This window comes from Clupea harengus, chromosome 10 (assembly GCF_900700415.2).
Source record: "Clupea harengus chromosome 10, Ch_v2.0.2, whole genome shotgun sequence".
Lineage (NCBI taxonomy): Eukaryota > Metazoa > Chordata > Actinopteri > Clupeiformes > Clupeidae > Clupea > Clupea harengus.
The window spans coordinates 10,416,474-10,434,856 of NC_045161.1; the positions used below are offsets into that span (position 1 = coordinate 10,416,474).

The window sequence follows — 18,383 nt, forward strand, 5'->3', positions numbered from 1 at the left end:
ATTACAGGTGCAGCCCAATAAATTAGAATATCATCAAAAAGTTGATTTATTTCAGTAATTCGATTCAAAAAGTGAAACTCATATTGTAACCTGTATATGCATCTGAATGTGCGTCTGTGTGCACTTGATGTCAGTGTGTGGGTGGTGTATATTCATGTAAGTGGTGCATGTGTGTGTAAGTGTCTTTTGATCCATTTGAGGTTTTTCGTGTAATAGGCTTGCTCTAGATTTTTGGCTTTTGTGTGTGTGTGTGTGTCTGTGTGTGTGCGTTCCAGTTTCAATCACCTCTTTTCCTTATTACACTAAAATAGAATGGAGGACAATGTTTTTTCTGATGTAGAGACACATGGCAGAACACCGGCAATGAGTTTGATTTCAATCAGACTTTTATCACCTGTGACACACACACACACACAAACTTTTCTCTCTCTGTCTCTCATTATCTGTTTGTAAGATGAAACGCATGACCTTCTGTGACTTTCTGTTCGGGTGCATTTCAGGGTCTTGTTGTGGCAATCTTATACTGCTTTCTCAACCAGGAGGTAAGTGGCAGTGTCTTTGTATGTGTACGTGTGTTGTTTGTGTGTGTGTGTGTGTGTGTGTGTGTGTGTGTGTGTGTGTGTGGTGTGTGTGTGTGTGTGACCATGTGACTGTTTGTGAATATATTTCTGTTGTGTGTACCAGTGTTTTTGTGTAATGAGCTGAAAACCTACTATATCTTTCAGCAACTGAAGATGTTTCGTTCTGTGTGTGTGTGTGTGTGTGTGTGTGTGTGTGTGTGTGTGTGTGTGTGTGTGTGTGTGTGTGTGTGTGTGTGTGTTGTGCAGGTCCAGTCTGAGCTGCAGGGCCGTTGGCTTCGATGGCAGGAGAGCAGCTATGGCACAGTCCCCGTGGGAGCCAAAGGCAGCCAAATGGACACACCCTTTTAGTTCCCTGACACACCCTTATTCCCGCTCTCTCTCTCTCTCATTCTCTTTTTCTCATCTCCTCTTTTTGTGGTTCTCTTCCTGTGTTGTTACTAGAATACCTTATGGGTGGCTACTTTACAATACCCACCCTGTAGCAAGACCTTCACCCTTTTCCCACCCATAACAATTGTACCTGTGGCCAGTCAATGCCATCCCATAAATTGCCACTGCATTCATTAGGGTGTCAAAATGTTTGGATGGGTTTGGATAAGCGCTGTCATTTACAGGCTTGCAGCAACTTTTGTACTGAAAGTAATGGGATTAGCTTGCAGCAGAGGTACTTAGCCCACTTGCAGTAGGAGATGAAAGAAAATTACATTATGCTGAGATTTTAGCAAACATTCCAGAATTATTATTTTTTTTTTTCTTTTGAAATAATCGACTCAATTGTGGCACCCTGTTCAATCACAACTATTATTGTGAGGTCAAGATTTTCAAATGATGTCACCTCCTCTTTGTTATAGCAGAAAGCTCTCCACATAGTTCTCTGATTGGTGCAGATCAAAATCTGCTCAGGTAAATTGGTTCTCAGTAAAATGTTCTACAACAAAGCTCACCACAAAAACTGAGCTGTTGAGGTTTAGGCTAACATTACAAAGCTAGTATGCTAATGTCGATTTCTAAGAATAGGATTTCTATCCTGTTCGTTATGACCAGTGACAGTTATTTTAGGTCACTGGTTATGACAGATTTGGAACAATTCCATAGGTGAACTGGAGTTTGATGTGAAGAATCAGCGGGATGAAACTGGCTGGTTATTCCAGATGGTGGCTGCCCTAAAGACGGATCTAACTCTGATGCACATTCTTGACAGATCAGGGACAGGTCCACTCCACGCCCGAGGGGGTGTCTGAGAAGGAGAGATTTACCCACAATAAGCCTTTTTGGATACTTTGTGCTGTTTATCAAATTCCCATATGACATAAAAAAAGATATGGAATTGCGAGATGCGAGATGCAAGTGCAAAAAGCAAGGATTTAATTTTGTGTGTTGCAGAGCCTGTTTGCGGTCCTTTCTCCTGATTGAATCGCTCCTATCCAACACTGTGACACTTGCTTTGTGTGTCTTCTCATAACGTTCTCTCTCTCTCTCTCTTTCTTTACCCTACATCTTTTCACCTTGTCCTCTGTTCTGTTTTCTTCATCTTTGTTTACAGGCTTTGCTCTCATCCAATTTTTGTTTTTCTATCCCCGTCTTTTGCCTTTCTGGAATATTCTATTTATTAAACGTCTGTGCAAAGTGGTTTCTATTCACCATTTTGAAGATAAGAATGTATGTATTTATAATAATGTATAGCTGGTTAAGTTTGTGTTTGTATCTGTAAAAATAAATGTAATGGCGGACTGTATTACAAGTTTTAATCAACCTCTGCTGAAATTGCTGTGTGTGTGAGAGTGTGTATGTCTGAGATAGAGAGAAAGTGTGTGTGTGTGACTCCATCCTCAGCATAGATAAGTATCCCACAGGAGACACTGTTGGGCCAAATGATGATCATTTGACTACTTTTAACACCCATCCAGTACTTTGATGTGCTTGGTATGTGCACAGTCTACAGGCATTATGTTTCTCCAAATCTTTCTCTGCCATGTTTTTTCTAATTATAGTGGCAGAGTGGCCAAAATGATGACAGGAATCCAAATGGACATTTATCATTGCTGTCGGTGGACCAACTTCCTGTTGAATGTTTCGGTTATATGTGTGAACCCCATGCCAGTGTCACATGTTGGGGTCATGGTCAAAGACCCAGTGACCTGCAGTAGCCCTGTCAGCTGCATTAGCCTGTGTTTACCTGTGCGTGCCATGCTCTGTCTAACAGTAAAAGCTTGTCTGCATTTCTTAGTCAGCGCTGATCCCAGATGCCTTATACCACACAGAATGAAAAATAAATAAACTTGTTTTTCTTTCTTCCTCTCTGACGTGCCTTGTGATCTGTTCAGTGCTTTTGTCAGTTTGTTTATCCAGCATTGAGGGCCACCTGTTGTCCCGCTGATGTATTTGTATCTATTCTTAACGGATGCATTCTCACATCTCCATGTGGGTTGATTTGACTCTTGGATGGATGGATGGAGTGGAGGGATGCAATTAGGTTTATGCTGACCTCTAAAGGTGGTTGAAAAAACAACAACCTTCTCTGGTGGTTATTGCTTGCTGCTTGGATACACATTGAGACACTTCACTGCTCTATAATGTTTACCCATAGCAGTCCTATCCAGCTGGAGTCTTACTGTTCATCTTACACAATTAGATAACAATAAGCACAGCCTATGGTAACTTTAGGTTGATGTGACATAAAACTTCACATTTCAGAGCATTCCACACAAGAAAAGATTAGAAGGGACTTGTCCAATAATTAAAACACAAGAAAATGACAGCTTGACATTTTAACTCGCATAAAACAGTTTAGAATGTCTTATGACAGATGAAGCTGGTAGTTGATAAACTGGTAGGCTGTTTAATACTCAACAGGTCCATGTGTCCCTTGAGCTCAAGCGCACACAAGGTCCATAAAGTGAACTGAAATTGAAGTTTATCTGAAGACAAATATAAACACTAGTTCTGCAGAAAAGTGACTTCTGATGTGGTAACAGCCAAGAAAGACGTTTATCTTCCGTTTATATCCCCCATCCAAGTGGGGCTTATGTGGACACACACCACACACACGCCGCTTCACTTCTGGGCCGGTCGAGAATTTTATTTTTTGACATTTGTCACGTTAGTCCATCTTCTCTTAAAGTAGGCTACACACGTTCCGCATTCTGACACCGCAGCCTCTGCATGTGTTGTACCATGCGAGGGAGTTCTCCCCTCCCAAACAGAGTTGGTTGGGTCCATAGCCTGTCTTTTCCAAAAAGTTTTCTCAGATAGACTACCGATAGCTGGGCCGGCCCTACCGCAACGATACGCGTCAGGGAGGATGGATGGGAGGAAGAGGGGCTGAAAAAGCCAGGTTGAAAAATAGAAAGGCATTGGAGGAGGATGCTGCCAAATGTGCCAAGCTTACCGATTTATTTTCAAGAGGACAAACACAAGTGGCAACTGGTAAAGAGAGACATAGTCCTAATGATAAGCAACGTAACTATTCGGCTAACGTTGTAGCGTTGGTTAAAGTTTTTTACGACTGGATAAACACTAAAATCAAAAGTATTACACAATTATCAAAACCTTCACTCAAGGAGCAAAACAACGGCTCAGATTTGCACCACTATAAGCACATGTCAACATCACACTTTTTGCGAAACAATACACACAAGTGATTTGCAAAACACTAAACACACAAGATGTCATTTCCTTGCAATTCCAAAGCACTGCAAGTCAAATTACCACACTTTGTGGCAATTAGTTAAACACAGCCATCAGGTGCGCAAACACATGATTGCTTAATTGTAGACACACCAAACAGGTTTAAGAACTATAGAAATGCAGCAGATGAGTTCATCTGTCTTCAACCAAAATGGAAGGAGTCAGAAGAAGAAGAGTGAGGGTGAGAGGGGGAATCCACAGAGGTCGAGGTGGATGTAGAGGAAGAGGAAGACCTGAAGCAGGAGGAAAACGTGCTCAAAGAAGAAGAAGACCAAATGTATCAAATAAACTTGAAAGGAGGACGGGGGCCCATATTCACGCAAGAACAAGATCGAGAGATCATAAACATGGTTTTGGCAAATAATGCTATCAGGCTCAGAGAAATTCAAGCCAACATTATCGGTGGCCGTGCCATTTTCAATACAGTAATGTCCATCAGGTCTCTCAGTCAACACTGGCACACATCCTAAAAAGACATCAGGCTAAAATGAAACAACTTTATTTGTACTGTATTTTCAGTATCTTTTTTTTTAGGAATTGTAACCGGTACTGGAAACATCATTTTACGTTTGTCTGATATTTGCTGAGCTGACAGTGTTATGCACACTACTGAAGTAGCATGAAAACTGGGACATGTTTTGTTGTGATCCTCCATGTTGACATGTTGACTGATTTGGGTATATGGAGAGAATTAGGTAAATAATATTTTCATTAGTCTGCAGCATTGGTCTTGTGTAGTGTTTGTTGAATTTATTGTATATTTGCACTTTCTCTGTGTACTTCCCTTACACTACTCTAATCACTGAGAAGTAGAATTGCTAAAAGTGTTTTAGGTTTATAACAGCAGTGTGTAAGTGGTACAAACAAAATTCAGTCATATGCAACGTGTGTGTTTCATATGGTAACAAAATATGGTTTTGTTAAATTAGTGTATAGTTTTTACAAGAGTGTTTCATTTTGCAATGGATCTGAGGTGTTTTGCTCATTGGGTGTGTGGTTGTGTTAATTGTGTGAGGTGTATTGAAAAACAAAACAAAGCAGTCAAAATTGTGTTTAAGCAATCGAAAAACTGTAATATCGTTGTAGCGTTGTCAACCTATTCGCAAGCAAAATATTGCAGAGATGGAGCTTGAAAGCAGGACCTGTTCCTCCTGCAAAAACTGCCATTTGTGTCCATTTAATACTCTCACAGTACAACCTCCTCACAGATGCTTATCATGTCATTGGAGAAATTTCAATCAGGCTTTAGAACATGCCACAGCACTGAAACTGCTCTTACTAAAGTAATCAGCGACCTCAGACTAAATTTGGATGCAAATAAGGTCTCAATCCTGGTCCTCTTAGACCTAAGTGCAGCATTTGATACTATTGATCATGACATCCTAATTCATCGTCTTGAAAAGTTAGTTGGGCTTTCTGACTCTGTATTAAACTGGTTCAGAACATACATCAAAGGGAGAAAGTTTTATGTCAGGCTTGGAGATCATGTGTCTAAGAAACATGACATCTGCTTTGGGGTTGCACAAGGGAGCTGCCTTGGTCCATTAATATTCTCACTGTACATGCTGCCACTTGGGGACATCATTAGAGAACACAATGTATGTTTCCATAGTTATGCTGATGACACGCAACTGTACATCTCTGCTGAGCCAAATGATGCTGCAGCAATAAACTCCATTACTACCTGTCTTTTGGCGATAAATAAGTGGATGAGCAATAATTTCTTAAAGTTAAACGAGGACAAAACAGAGATCCTACTAGTCGGCCCTAAAACAAAAAGAGAAATGCTGTTTAATAATTTGGGGAAATTAACTCCCTTGATTAAATCGGAGGTTACAAGTCTTGGTGTTATTTTAGATTCAGATTTAAGCTTCAAGTCTCACATTAACAAGGTGACGAAAACATAATTTTTCCACCTTAAAAACATAGCTAAAGTCCTGCCATTTATAAATCAAAAAGATGCTGAAAAACTGATTCATGCCTTTATTTCAAGCCGTCTTGATTATTGTAATGCAATCCTTACTGGCCTCCCAAAAAAAACAACTGAGAGACTTCAGCTCATTCAAAACTCTGCAGCTCAGCTATTAACCAGAACCAAGAGGAGAGAGCACATTAGTCCAGTTTTAGCTGCTCTGCACTGGCTTCCAGTAACTTTTAGAATTGACTTTGAGGTCCTTCTCCTAATATACAAAACCCTTAATGGGCTAGGACCAAGTTACATTGCAAACTCCCTTGTCAAATACTTGCCCTCAAGAACACTGCGATCATCGAATGCTGGTTTATTGGAGGTTCCCAGCAAAAGCCGTAAGAAAATCGGGGACGCAGCATTTGTCAATTACGCCCCAGTGCTATGGAACATACTGCCTATCAGGGAAGCCAGCTCGCTTAACATCTTTAAAAGAAAACTAAAAACGTACCTCTTCACATTAGCCTTTAACTAGCTACCATTTCGCACTATATATATATATATATATATATATATATATATATATAAATACTTTTAATTTTTATTTAATTTAATTTAAATCTCTACTGGTGATATTAAGGGGTTAGATTAAATATATCTCTATAATTATAATTATAATTTTATTTTTTTTGCACTGTATCTGAGTTATGTTTCTTTGATGTCTATTTTTATGTGCATGTAATTTCTTTGTGCATATTATGTATTTGCTGTAAAGCACTTTGAGCTGCATTCTTTTGCATGAAAGGTGCTATATAAATAAAGTTTTATTATTATTATTATTATTATTATTATTGGGTTAGCATATACATTTCTGTTGACTTTGTCCATCACACAGGTTGCATGTGAGAGAAGCTTCTCAACCTTAACATTTGTGAAGAATAGGCTACGAAGTTAATTGAGTCAGGACAACTTGGAGGCTTTCATGTTAATGTGCACAGAGAAGGAAATCCTCATGTCTATAAGCAACGACACAGTTATAGATAAAGTGGCTGAAACCAGTGCACTGGCGGTTACTGATGCTGTAGATGCTGTTGGTGCTATTCGCAATGTAACTGTAGACTGTAATGTGAGTTGAACTGTAAACATTAGTTCAATATGCCTCTTTGTTGAAGAGTGGGATACGTTTCAAATGCTTTATTTATTTATTTCTGCTTTTGTTAATTTATCAACCTATCCTTGTGGAATAGTGGATTATTTTTGTTAACTTCTCACCTTAAGTGGATTATAATTTAACCTTGACATTATTTGTTGAACCATGGTATTAATAAAAAAACAAAACTACAGGATAGTAAGAGCTGAACTGTTGCTTCATTTATCCAATTTCCACTACCATGGAAAAAGTGGGCCGGTCTTGGGCCTCAAATTCCCGGGCTGAAAAGTGGCCCCACTCCGGCCCTGTGCACAAGTATACATACGTTTAATAATGGATTGACATGACAACTTGAACGTTTGCTGAGTGGGGCATGGAGAAGCCTACATTTGTGAATAAAGAGTAAACATATTTTTACCATCAATTCATGTGAGCCAAGAGGCCAAATTTGATAAATGTTTAGGCTATGGTAATAAATGTGTAAGCTATGGTGATATTCTTATATTAGCCAGTTACACAAGAAAAAACAAAAAAAACCTAGATGATACAGTCTAAAAAAATGCGTTGTGTTGTTTCAATACTGTTTGTTCAAAACCAAAACAATTCCTAAGCTTTAGATTTGACATGAGTAGGGCTGAGATGTACTTGGTTCTCAAGTTTATGGACAATAGAGGGCGTAGTGGAGTCTAGAGTGCTGACGTCATTTGCAAAGGGACGGAAGTGTCCGATTGTAGTTGCAGTGTCAGAGCCAGATACGTCAACAGACGCAGAAATCACTCTATCCAGAATAACTGTTTTAATTCATCTGTTTTGACACGGTAAGGTCTGCCCTTACAGTGTGTGTTTGCAGAGGAGCATTGCATCAACTCGACATCGACTGGCAAAACAATGTAAGTGAATGTGAGAAGGCAACATATTTTTCAGTGAGGACAGAAAACACGATTGGAATCCTGGTAGATAACTGATAATGATGGGCTGGCCGTTTGTCTCATATTCGTTAGGGAACCGGCTTGACTCAGCCGATTGGGACCACCTGTTAAACGATACTGTGTTGCTATGTGGTTTAACAGAATTTACCATTTTCAAGGGTTTGGCGTAACGCCAATAGTAACTTATCAACCTCCTCATGGGTTGGTCTTCAGTTGAAACCGTTGAGTGTTACATTTTACACAAGTATCATTAGCAAACGCATTCCAATGTAATGCTGTGTACGTCTTTTCTTTTTCAGATTCATCTTTATATTTGATCCTTTGCCGTCTCCCAACAATGGTGAGTGCTTATTTTGTAACTGCACGATTACTAATATGAAAATCATAATTCATTTATGAGGCTATATTCGTCCCCATGTAACCTGTGCATCTTCCTTCCCTCCCTCTGTTGTCATATTAATTATTTATTTGTGTTCACATCTCTGTATTCCCAACTGCCTCTTCCATTCCTCTCCTGTGCAGCATGGACGAGTGAAGCTGAAGTCTACCGCCCAGCAGGAAGAGGAGAAGAGGAAAGAGAGGGAGAAGAAGCTCAAGATTTACGTGGCAACACGGGATGCCTGCTTCAACAAGGTGTGTAGCTTATGAAACAGGGGAGGAAGGGGGGGGTGGAGATAAAATGAAAGATAAAATGAAGGTGACAAACTCTTGTCGGTGGAAACATGGCAAAGCATCTTAAAGATGCAGTAGATGCAGTTTCAGTTTGGTGACAGGTTGATATTTGTGTTCAAAAGCCTGTAGCACTAAGTTGTTTAAAATGAAATAAAATGAAAATGGTGAGAGATGAGGGAGGGGAAAACCCATTGCATTGGATTGGCATTGCACATTGAATATGAGTTGTGCACAGGATATCCTGTACCTTACTCAGTGTGCGTGTGTGTCTGCCTGCCTGCCTGCCTGCGTGTAGAGGAAAGAAGGGGCAATGGATGATGAGGCACTGCAGCTGACCCAGCAGCTCTTGTCAGCTAACCCAGATTTTGCCACGCTGTGGAACTACAGGAGGGAGATTCTGATGCATCTGGAGACAGTGAAGTAAGAAAACTACAACTCCCAGCATGCCATATGCGCTGTAGGTTGGCATTACTCCCTCGTTTATCCCCAGCCCTGCAGTTATCTTCAGTATAATTATCATCTTTTTTTCTCAGGGCCTTGTCCACCCCTTATTTACTCTTTTCTTTTCTTCGACTTTCTCCCTTTGTTCCTCCTCATCGCTACCCATCTCCCTCTCACTCCTCTCTCTCCATCTCTTCCTCGCTCTGCCCCTCCCCCCCCCCCCCCTCTCTCACTCTCAGAGAGGAGGATGAGGTGCAGAAGCAGTTTGATGCAGAACTGGTCTTTCTGGAGACGTGCCTGCGGGTCAACCCTAAGTCGTACGGCTGCTGGTACCACCGGGGCTGGGTGTGCGGTCGGCAGCCCAAGCCCAACTGGACCAGGGAGCTCAGCCTCTGTGACGAGTGCCTGGCCCGGGATGACCGCAACTGTGAGTCCCAGAGGATGAGGGGGACAATGGGGGGAAATAAATGAGGAGTGAAAGTAGTAAGACTAGAGGTGGGGGACATTTTTAAATTAAATGTGGAAATGAAAATAGAAGGTGTCCAAAACAAATCATAACATGCTAAACATAGCATATCATGTAGGGGAAGGGCAGAAGTCATCAGTTTCAGTACTGCTGCTGGTGTTGGTGTCATGTCTTCTGCACTTTTTAAATACTTGTCTTCTGCACTTTTTTTTAATACTTTTAATACTTGTCTCTGTCTGTTTAATCCTCTCTCTCAGTCCATTGCTGGGATTACCGGCGTATGGTGGTGAAGGAGTCGGGTGTGCCTGTGGATCAGGAGCTGCAGTTCACTGATCGTTTGATCGGGTCTAACTTCTCCAACTACTCCAGCTGGCATTACCGCAGTACACTGCTGCCCCTGTTGCATCCGCAGTCCCCTGACCTCCCCGTGACCTGCCCCAAGTCCTCTACTAACTCACCGCCGAACTCCCCCCACACTCACTCCCACCGCGTCTGTGAGGAGCAGCTTCTCAAAGGTGAGAAAAGGTCACACACACACACATGCACATCATCATCATCATCATCACATGAATGATGGACATACATTTGCAATACAGTTCCATGTGGTTGCACATCCAGCCTGGTCCAGTGCTTATAAAGGTGCATATTAGTGTGAGATCCTATGTGTGAGTGCTATCCTGAAGTCTTATTTATATGTAATGTTCTGCATTTACTCTCTCTCTCTCTCTCTCTCTCTCTCTCTCTCTCTCTCTCTCTCTCTCTCTCTCCTGTAGAATATGAGCTGGTGCAGAATGCGTTCTTTACTGACCCCAATGATCAGAGTGCCTGGTTCTACTACCGCTGGCTTTTGGGCAGAGGTGTGTGTCTGTGCCTGTGTGCACCAGGTTATTTGTTTTTGGATCTAAGCATGTCAACTCGTGCTATTTTTGACTTGACTCTCTTCCCATGTTTTCTCTCCAGCGGAGCGTGAGGAGATGATCAGCTGTGTCTACATGAGTCGTGAAGGAGAGCGAGTGGTTGTGGCTTTCTCCAGACCGGTAAGAACAGCAGTGTGTTTGGCAAATGTATTGAGGCTGTTGTATTTGTAGTTTAAGATTAAGCACCAGACTTTGACTTAAAGGTACAGTCCATAATTATCATCCCATCAACTTTTTGTCAAATTTAGGGAATTGGTCCACACAGTCCTCCGGCTGTGGCTTGGACCGGGCCATAAACAACTTGGTGCTTTAGGCTTTTGAGCACAAATATCACCAAACTGAAACTGCATCTACTGCATCTTTAAGGTGCTTTGCCATGTTTCCACCGACAAGAGTTTGTCACCTTGCCATTTGGTGGCCTCAGTTGTGCTGGCGTGCTCATGAAAAATGGAATTTAAAATGGGATTTAAGCACCCTCAATGAAGAAAGTTGACCTTCGCTTTGATTTTAACTTCGAATTTGGTGAGCCGTCTTCTGCTTTGGTGATGGGAGAAACCCCCGTGCTGATAACAGACCTGTATGTCAGGGCATTGCATCACTTCCTTTTTGATGTCTGCATTTGGCTGTGCCCACAGAAGCAGATCAGTGACTATTGAGTTGAATAGTGAGGACCCATGGGACAGAACGAAAAGCACTTTTTTAGTGGCAAATTCTTCAGTTGACCTTGCCGGATTCCCATCTCATCTGAAGTGTCACTGGCCAGTCTAGTGGCAGTTTTCAACAACCCATGTCCCTTTGTTTATCAGCTGGCTGTGTCTGATGGTGGATGGCTAACCTGGACCCACACTGCTTTAAACTGGTAGATGTTAGATGCCTTTAAGGCAGCAAAATGGCTGACGACTCATCAAACACCATGGGCCCTATTTTGATGAAATCGGCTGGCTGAAACGGCAGCGCATGCGTACTGTTGCACAAGCGGTGAAGCTCTGATCAAAGGCACTTAGCAGGCGGAGCCAGGCCAAGCTTAGGTTAAGTCAGAGGTTTGGTTAAAGCTGACCAATAGCATTGTCGAGCAAATTCAAGTTGTTTGTGCTGAATGTTCTCCATCAGACGCTTCAGGACGTTAGAGTAAAACTCTGCGTCGAGAGTCTGACCCCGAGGGGCACGCAAATGACAAATGACTGGCATACGGGTGCTCCATCATAATTGTCATATAATTGTCAGATTTTATATCATGATAATGCACATGCCCACGTGCAAGTTTTCAACACGATCATCGCCCCCCACCACCCCTACTCGCCAGATTTGGCCCCCTGTGACCTTTTCCCCTTCCCCAAGATGAAGTTCATGCTAAAGGATCACTGTTTTGACACAGTGGGGGAGATCCAAAGCGCATCGCAGATGGTGCTGGATACCCTTAAGGAACGGCACTGGAAACGGTGTATCGCGGCACAAAGTGACCAGTCTCTGAACTCTTCCCGTAATACAAGGCTACAGGGGACTATATTTGAAGATATACTAGCAACATAAACAGGGAAAAAACGGATGCGTAAAACGCAAGAGCAGCAGTAATCAGTAGCCTACATGAATGGGGAATGCATAAGATATGGGAGGCTGCGAGCTATGTTTATGTTGATGAACTTGAACACCTGGACGGACCTGAATGCAATCTCTTTCTGCATTCCATAGCCGCCAAGAAAAGAGATTTTTGTTTTGTTTTTGTGGAAGATGCATTTGCGCTGCATTTGTTCTCCTGCCTTAGTCTAATTAAAGTACAGTATTTTAATAAAAATAACAAGAATAGTCAATATTGTGTATTGAAATCATGGATGACATTCCTTTACTGCTGACTGAGCATTTAATTCAAGTTCTTTCACAGGATTTAATCTTTTTTAACAAACATTTTTTTTAAGCATGCCAGGATATATGTTAACTTCAAGGATATCCGAGATAGATATTGCATTTACAACACAGGCTTGGTCCTAATACAGAAACATGTGGGCATAATGCGCCACTCATCTAATGAAGGGAATGTGATATTTTTTGGCAGATAGACAAATCAGACTTTGGCAGTGATGTTTTGTGATTGGCGCATTCAAATGTTCCCTGTCAAAGAAGAATGTCGTCACGCCTATATCCAAAATCCACTCCTCGGGGGGAAGTTTGTCTTATCACCCAGCAATAAATAACCCGCCCGGGCAAAATTGTCTGTTGCCGCCAAGCGATTTCAACGTCAAAGTTGGGCCCCATATGTCATTTTTCATAGGCTGTTGTTGATGTTTCCATGATGCACAAGCTAGTACCACTCCATCTGCAATAACCAAAGCGGTGAAGCGGGAAGGAGTGGAGAAAACAAGCTTCTGTACAGCGTGTTCAGTCATAGTTCAGATTGGTGGATGACTAAAGAACATTCATACTTTGCGAACATGCCTTGTGTTGCCTTCCTGTTTTTTCTAAAGATAGTCTTGATAATATGTCATATTGCTTATATTTCTGCTGAAAAGTTAAATTACCCAAATTCATTTGACCTGTTTGCTGGAGCACATGAGTGCTTTCTGGCTAAATCAGTTAGTCGTTCAAACCTCACAAATTATTCTACCCAACCAAACACACACACACACACACGTACAGACAGACACACACTCACACACATGTACAGACACACACACACACACACACACACGTACAGACAGACACACACACACACACACGTACAGACACACACACACACACACACACACACACACGTACACACACACGTACAGACACACACACACGTACACACACACACACACACACGTACACACACGTACAGACACAGTCACTTACTCTTGCTCATAAGCTATAAATGTAGGTCCTGTAATTAGTGTAGGAAGTTAATTTTGAGCGCAATTATGCTCACTGGTAATTAAACTTGCATGGGTGCTTCACTCGTTAACTGAGCTCATTATGGCAAAATACATTGACACTTTTCCCTGGTGAGTTCATCATTAGAAAAACAAATGAGGGAAACTATTGAGTCAATTTCCACTCTTTCTATAAGTGTGTACACATTCAGTTGGATATTTGTCTGTTATCCCCCCTACCTCTTATAATGCCCCCCCCCCCTTCTTTCTCTCTCTCTCTCTCTCTCTCTCTCTCTCTCTCTCTCTCTCTCTCTCTCAGGCTCAGGCTGTGGGCCTGATGTTGTTGTTGGACGGAAAGATGCAGAAGGTAGAGTGGAGGAGCGCCCCACCCTCCGTGAGACACAGCCCAGTGTGGGTATCCTTGACGATAGGTTCAAAGGTCATGAGATGACCTTGAGCAGGCAGGAAGACCTGGGTTATGTGGTTTTATCAGTTATGTAGTTTAACAATAGACAGGGGCTCTGATAAAAACAGGTTCTGTGTTAGCTCAGGTCAGTAAAAATGCCACCTGCTGTTTCAACTCTGCTAATGTAGCCGCTCTGTCTGGTGCATCACATCAGTGCATACACACACACACACACACACACACACACACACACACACACACAGAGAACTCTGTCTTTCCTTGACTCTGTGGTCAGATTTGTGAGTTTCCTCCAGGTACCATCAGTGACATTAACAATGAGCACAACCTCACGGTGCACTGGACTGAAAAGTACACGAAGCGAGAGTGTGCCCTCTACACCGGTAAACTGTGTGTGTGTGTGTGTGTGTGTGTGTGTGTGTGTGTGTGTGTGTGTCTGCCCCACCCCTACCCAGATGTTTTGTGAGTTAGTTGGGTTGCACCTACTACTTCAGACAAGACTGTGTCTGTGTGTCTATGAATGTTTTGGTGACAGTCCTTCTCTATATGACTTAAAATCCCATTCTCTATATGTCTTACTTTGGTTTAGGTCGAGCTGAGAGTTGGTGCAGGGACACTGCCACAGACCAGGAGCTATTCAGGTAGTGTGTGTGTGCGTGAGTTTATCTGCTCGTTCTAACCCTATCTGTTATGGGCCATCAGTACATTCTGTTAGAGATGGTACACCCTGATCCCCAGCTCCAGTGACTCTAGTAGCATGAGTATATAAGTGGGTGTGGGCTGACCTGCCCATCCATCTGCTCTGTTCATTCTCCCCTCCCCCCCCCCCCTCTCCCCCAGGAGTGAGCTGTCTGTGGAGAAGACCTCAGTGCTGCAGTCAGAGCTTCAGTCCTGCAATCAGCTGATGGAGTTGGAGCCAGAGAACAAATGTGAGTGTGTGAGTGTGAGTGTAGAGGGGAGGGCGGAGGTGTAGATGGTTCATTGTTGGAAGATGGCGCTGACTGAAATGTGTTTATGAATTCTCCTGACCTGTTTTCCGTCTCTCCCTCTCTTTATGAAGGGTGCCTGTTGACCATCATTCTCCTGATGAGAGCTCTGGATCCACTGGGCTATGAGAAGGAGACTCTGGCCCACTTCCAGAAACTCAAGGTAATAGACAGACTGACACTCTCTCTCACACACACACACACACACACACACACAAACATGCAGACAGACACTCACACACACCCTAACAAGAGACGCAAGTGTACACAAGAGATATCTCACCATTTAATTTACTGCATCTATAATATCTTTCCTCATCTCCTTGCTTTGCCCCTACCTCCACACCATCAATTCTCTCTGTCAGGAGGTGGACTCCATGCGCTCCAGCTACTACAGTGACCTGTGCAGTAAGTTCATGATCGAGAACACCATCCTCAAGATGGAGTACGCCGAGGTCCGAGTCTTCAGCATTTCTGAGAAGGTGTGTGTGTGTGTGTGTGTGTATATATGCGTGTGTGTAAGCAGGTAAAAATATCCATGAATTTTCCTCAAGTGAAAATATTGTTATGTTACCTTTGGTGATACAAAAATATGATTCTCGCATCACCCCAGTCTCTTAAGCCTCAGAGTGCACTCCATACTTCCTGCTCCCTGCCTGTATATGTGTGTCTGCTTTAACTTCCCTCTTTAACTCCCCTCCTCTCTATACCTTTGGCAGAACCTCTCCACCCTGTGTCACCTGGACCAGCTGCTATTGGTCACTCACATGAACCTCTGCTCCAATCAGCTCTCCCGGATTCCGCCACAGTTCTCAATGCTGCAGTGCTTAGAGGTGAGAGAGAGGACAAGAGGCATACTTTCCTCAACTTTAAAATGGCTATCTTCTCTTATTTAATCGAAAATGCCTTTCCTTTTTTTTTCTCTCTCTCTCCTCCTCATTTTCTCCCTCTCTCTGTTTGTGTCTTTTCAGGTCCTTGAGGTTGATGACAACCTCATCGAGAGCTTGGATGGCCTTTCCAATCTGCCCAAGCTGGAGGAGTTGTCCCTGAAAAATAACCGTATCCTTTAGCATGCAAAGTGAGACTCTTTCATCAGCAACAGTCTCAAGAACCAGTAAATAGAGACAGAGTGCATGTTTGACTGCCCTCAGCTCTAGGGTTCTAGGGTTGGTTATGTTCTTGTGAGGTTCCCCATTCCCAGGTGTGCGAGAGTGGCCTATTATCAGGTACATTGATTGCTAACCTTTAAGCTTAATTTATGGTCGACCTTTTACGCAGACCCGCAAGCACGCAACACACGCAAGAGCCCCTTGCGTCCTTGCGAACCCCCTCCGAGCACCTCTTGCGAATTTTGTAACTATCCGACCAGTCGACGCAAGCCGCACGCAAGCTGCAGGGCTATGATTGGTCCAACCCATCCCTGTTTACTGGGTAGTAGCGTACATTAGATTGCTGGCTCAGACACCTCGCAAATCCCCTCAGATGTATTTTTTCAGTTACAACAACGGAGTTTTTACATTGCACAGTGTCTATTTCTCTGTAACTTAAAAAAAAAATCGAAGCAAAAAAAAGTCAAAAAACTATTTTTATGTACAAATACGACCATCTACGGAGTTTGGTCTGCCATCTTTTTTTTATTATTACTTTGCGACACCCACCAACTGACGGAGAACTGTAAATGTTCACGAGTCCGTAGAAGCAACTGCGTGACCATGCAGTAACGCAGTCGTAGAAGCATATTTCGGCCTTTAGAGCAAACGTAACTGCATCTGTTGTAATTAGCCTTTTCTCCAGCGCTCTGTTGTTGATAGTATCATGCTGATCATCTGACTCAGACAGGAATGTGTGTCGACTTTATCAGGCCCTGTGGGAACAGCAAAGTAATTACACCGGAGCCTTTTATGAGGGTGTTGCGTGCACACACCCACACACACACACTGACTGTTTAATATGAGATATGATCCTTGACCCTCTACCCAGAAATCTCCAAAATCTCCCAGCTTGAGCCACTGGCCTCCTGCCCAAAACTGACCCGCCTAGATCTCCGTGGCAACCCCATCACTAAGACGGACAACATCCCGGCAGAGCTTTCAGAGCTGTTGCCATCGGTTACTGACCTCATGCTCTGATCAGACTCGTTACCAAACTGACACATCTTGTCGTGTGTGTGTGTGTGTGTGTGTGTGTGTGTGTGTGTGTGTGTGTTTGTTTGTTTGTGTGTGTGTGTGTCTGGTGATGAGCACGCCAGCTTGTTTGTGACAGTGATAATTAATCTAACTTCCCCTTCTGAAGGCACTGTAACTGTAGAAGTGTTCTCACAAACATTCATGTGTCTGTGTGTGTGTGTGTGTGTGCGCGTTTGTGTGTGTAGGTATGTGTGTGTGTGTGTGTGTATGATGTCTGTGGGTATGTTGCTGCTATAAATATGTTTTTGTTTACTGTTTGGGAATCCCGCACACCTAATTGCATGTTCAGATATAGTAATAAAAGCGGCATTCCTCCGTGTGTTTGTATATGTGCCAGTATGAATGAGTGTGTGTGTGTGTGTGTGTGCGTGTTTTGATTTATGCGTAAGGGTACCTCCTCTCCTGCTGCAATACTAACAGTCTCTGCTTCACGTGTATTTGTAAGGGACACTAAGGCTACAGAAAGAGGTGATCCGTTTATCAGATGGTTATCGGTCTATATGTGATATTTAAGCACAGATTGCTCAGTATTGACCATAAAGAGCCCAGATACTCAAACGTTTTATTAGCCAAACAAATAATCTCTATCTGATTCAAAAACGTATAAACAGCCTTAAGGACCCCAATTATGGCAATTGGGTTCTCCGTTACACCATGGTAGTCATGATTGTTCATGATTGTGTAGGCCGCCATGGTTTGCTGCAAGAAGAGTCTTTGTAAAGGTGCTGTCAACTACCTGGTTTTCAGTCTCCTAGCATGAAATGAGAAAGAACCGTTTGTCTTTTTATTTGCTGTTTTAACATAAATGGTTATGCTTTATTATTAGATCATATTAAAGTCATATTGAATAAAAAAACAGCACATGTGCTGTCACTGCCTCCAACGGCTGTCTCTACCCGTCTTCATTTTTAGTTCACACCCACACATACACACACTATTAAACACCACAGACCTGTTATCCATGATGACATGTGGATTAGGAGAAACAAGTGTATCTGGTTTTACGTTGATAATTGCATCTAGGAGCAGAGTAAATTCGTGGCAGGTTCTGTTAAAGATTTGTTTCCCCTTCATGGTCATAGTGTCAGAAGTCTCATTACATCCCAGATATCAGCTTGGTGCGTTAGAAGCACATTCTGCTTCTATTTAATTCCATGTTAATGTATTGCTGTCTATAGCAAGTAGCTTACCA

The 18,383-nt window shown here is 42.6% G+C and overlaps 1 protein-coding gene across 1 annotated transcript; it reads left to right on the top strand.

Moving 5' to 3' along the window:
* Positions 1-8,033: 8,033 nt before the first annotated feature.
* rabggta (Rab geranylgeranyltransferase subunit alpha) lies at positions 8,034-18,074 on the top strand. The gene is made up of 17 exons (XM_012835395.3): positions 8,034-8,214; positions 8,553-8,593; positions 8,776-8,886; positions 9,221-9,345; positions 9,606-9,793; positions 10,090-10,347; positions 10,606-10,689; positions 10,793-10,869; positions 13,915-14,010; positions 14,297-14,402; positions 14,609-14,660; positions 14,860-14,948; positions 15,080-15,168; positions 15,371-15,487; positions 15,725-15,838; positions 15,977-16,064; positions 16,986-18,074. The coding sequence occupies exons 2-17, from the start codon at positions 8,591-8,593 to the stop codon at positions 17,132-17,134; spliced, it is 1,746 nt and encodes a 581-aa protein (XP_012690849.2). The 5' UTR covers positions 8,034-8,214; positions 8,553-8,590; the 3' UTR covers positions 17,135-18,074.
* The last annotated feature ends 309 nt before the right edge of the window (positions 18,075-18,383 follow it).

Bases quoted from the DNA above. Each gene is read 5' to 3' on its own strand.
- rabggta (XM_012835395.3), top strand. The intron at 14,011-14,296 runs GTATCCTTGACG...CTCTGTGGTCAG, and splicing joins TGAGACACAGCCCAGTGTGG to ATTTGTGAGTTTCCTCCAGG. The intron at 14,403-14,608 runs GTAAACTGTGTG...ACTTTGGTTTAG, and splicing joins AGAGTGTGCCCTCTACACCG to GTCGAGCTGAGAGTTGGTGC.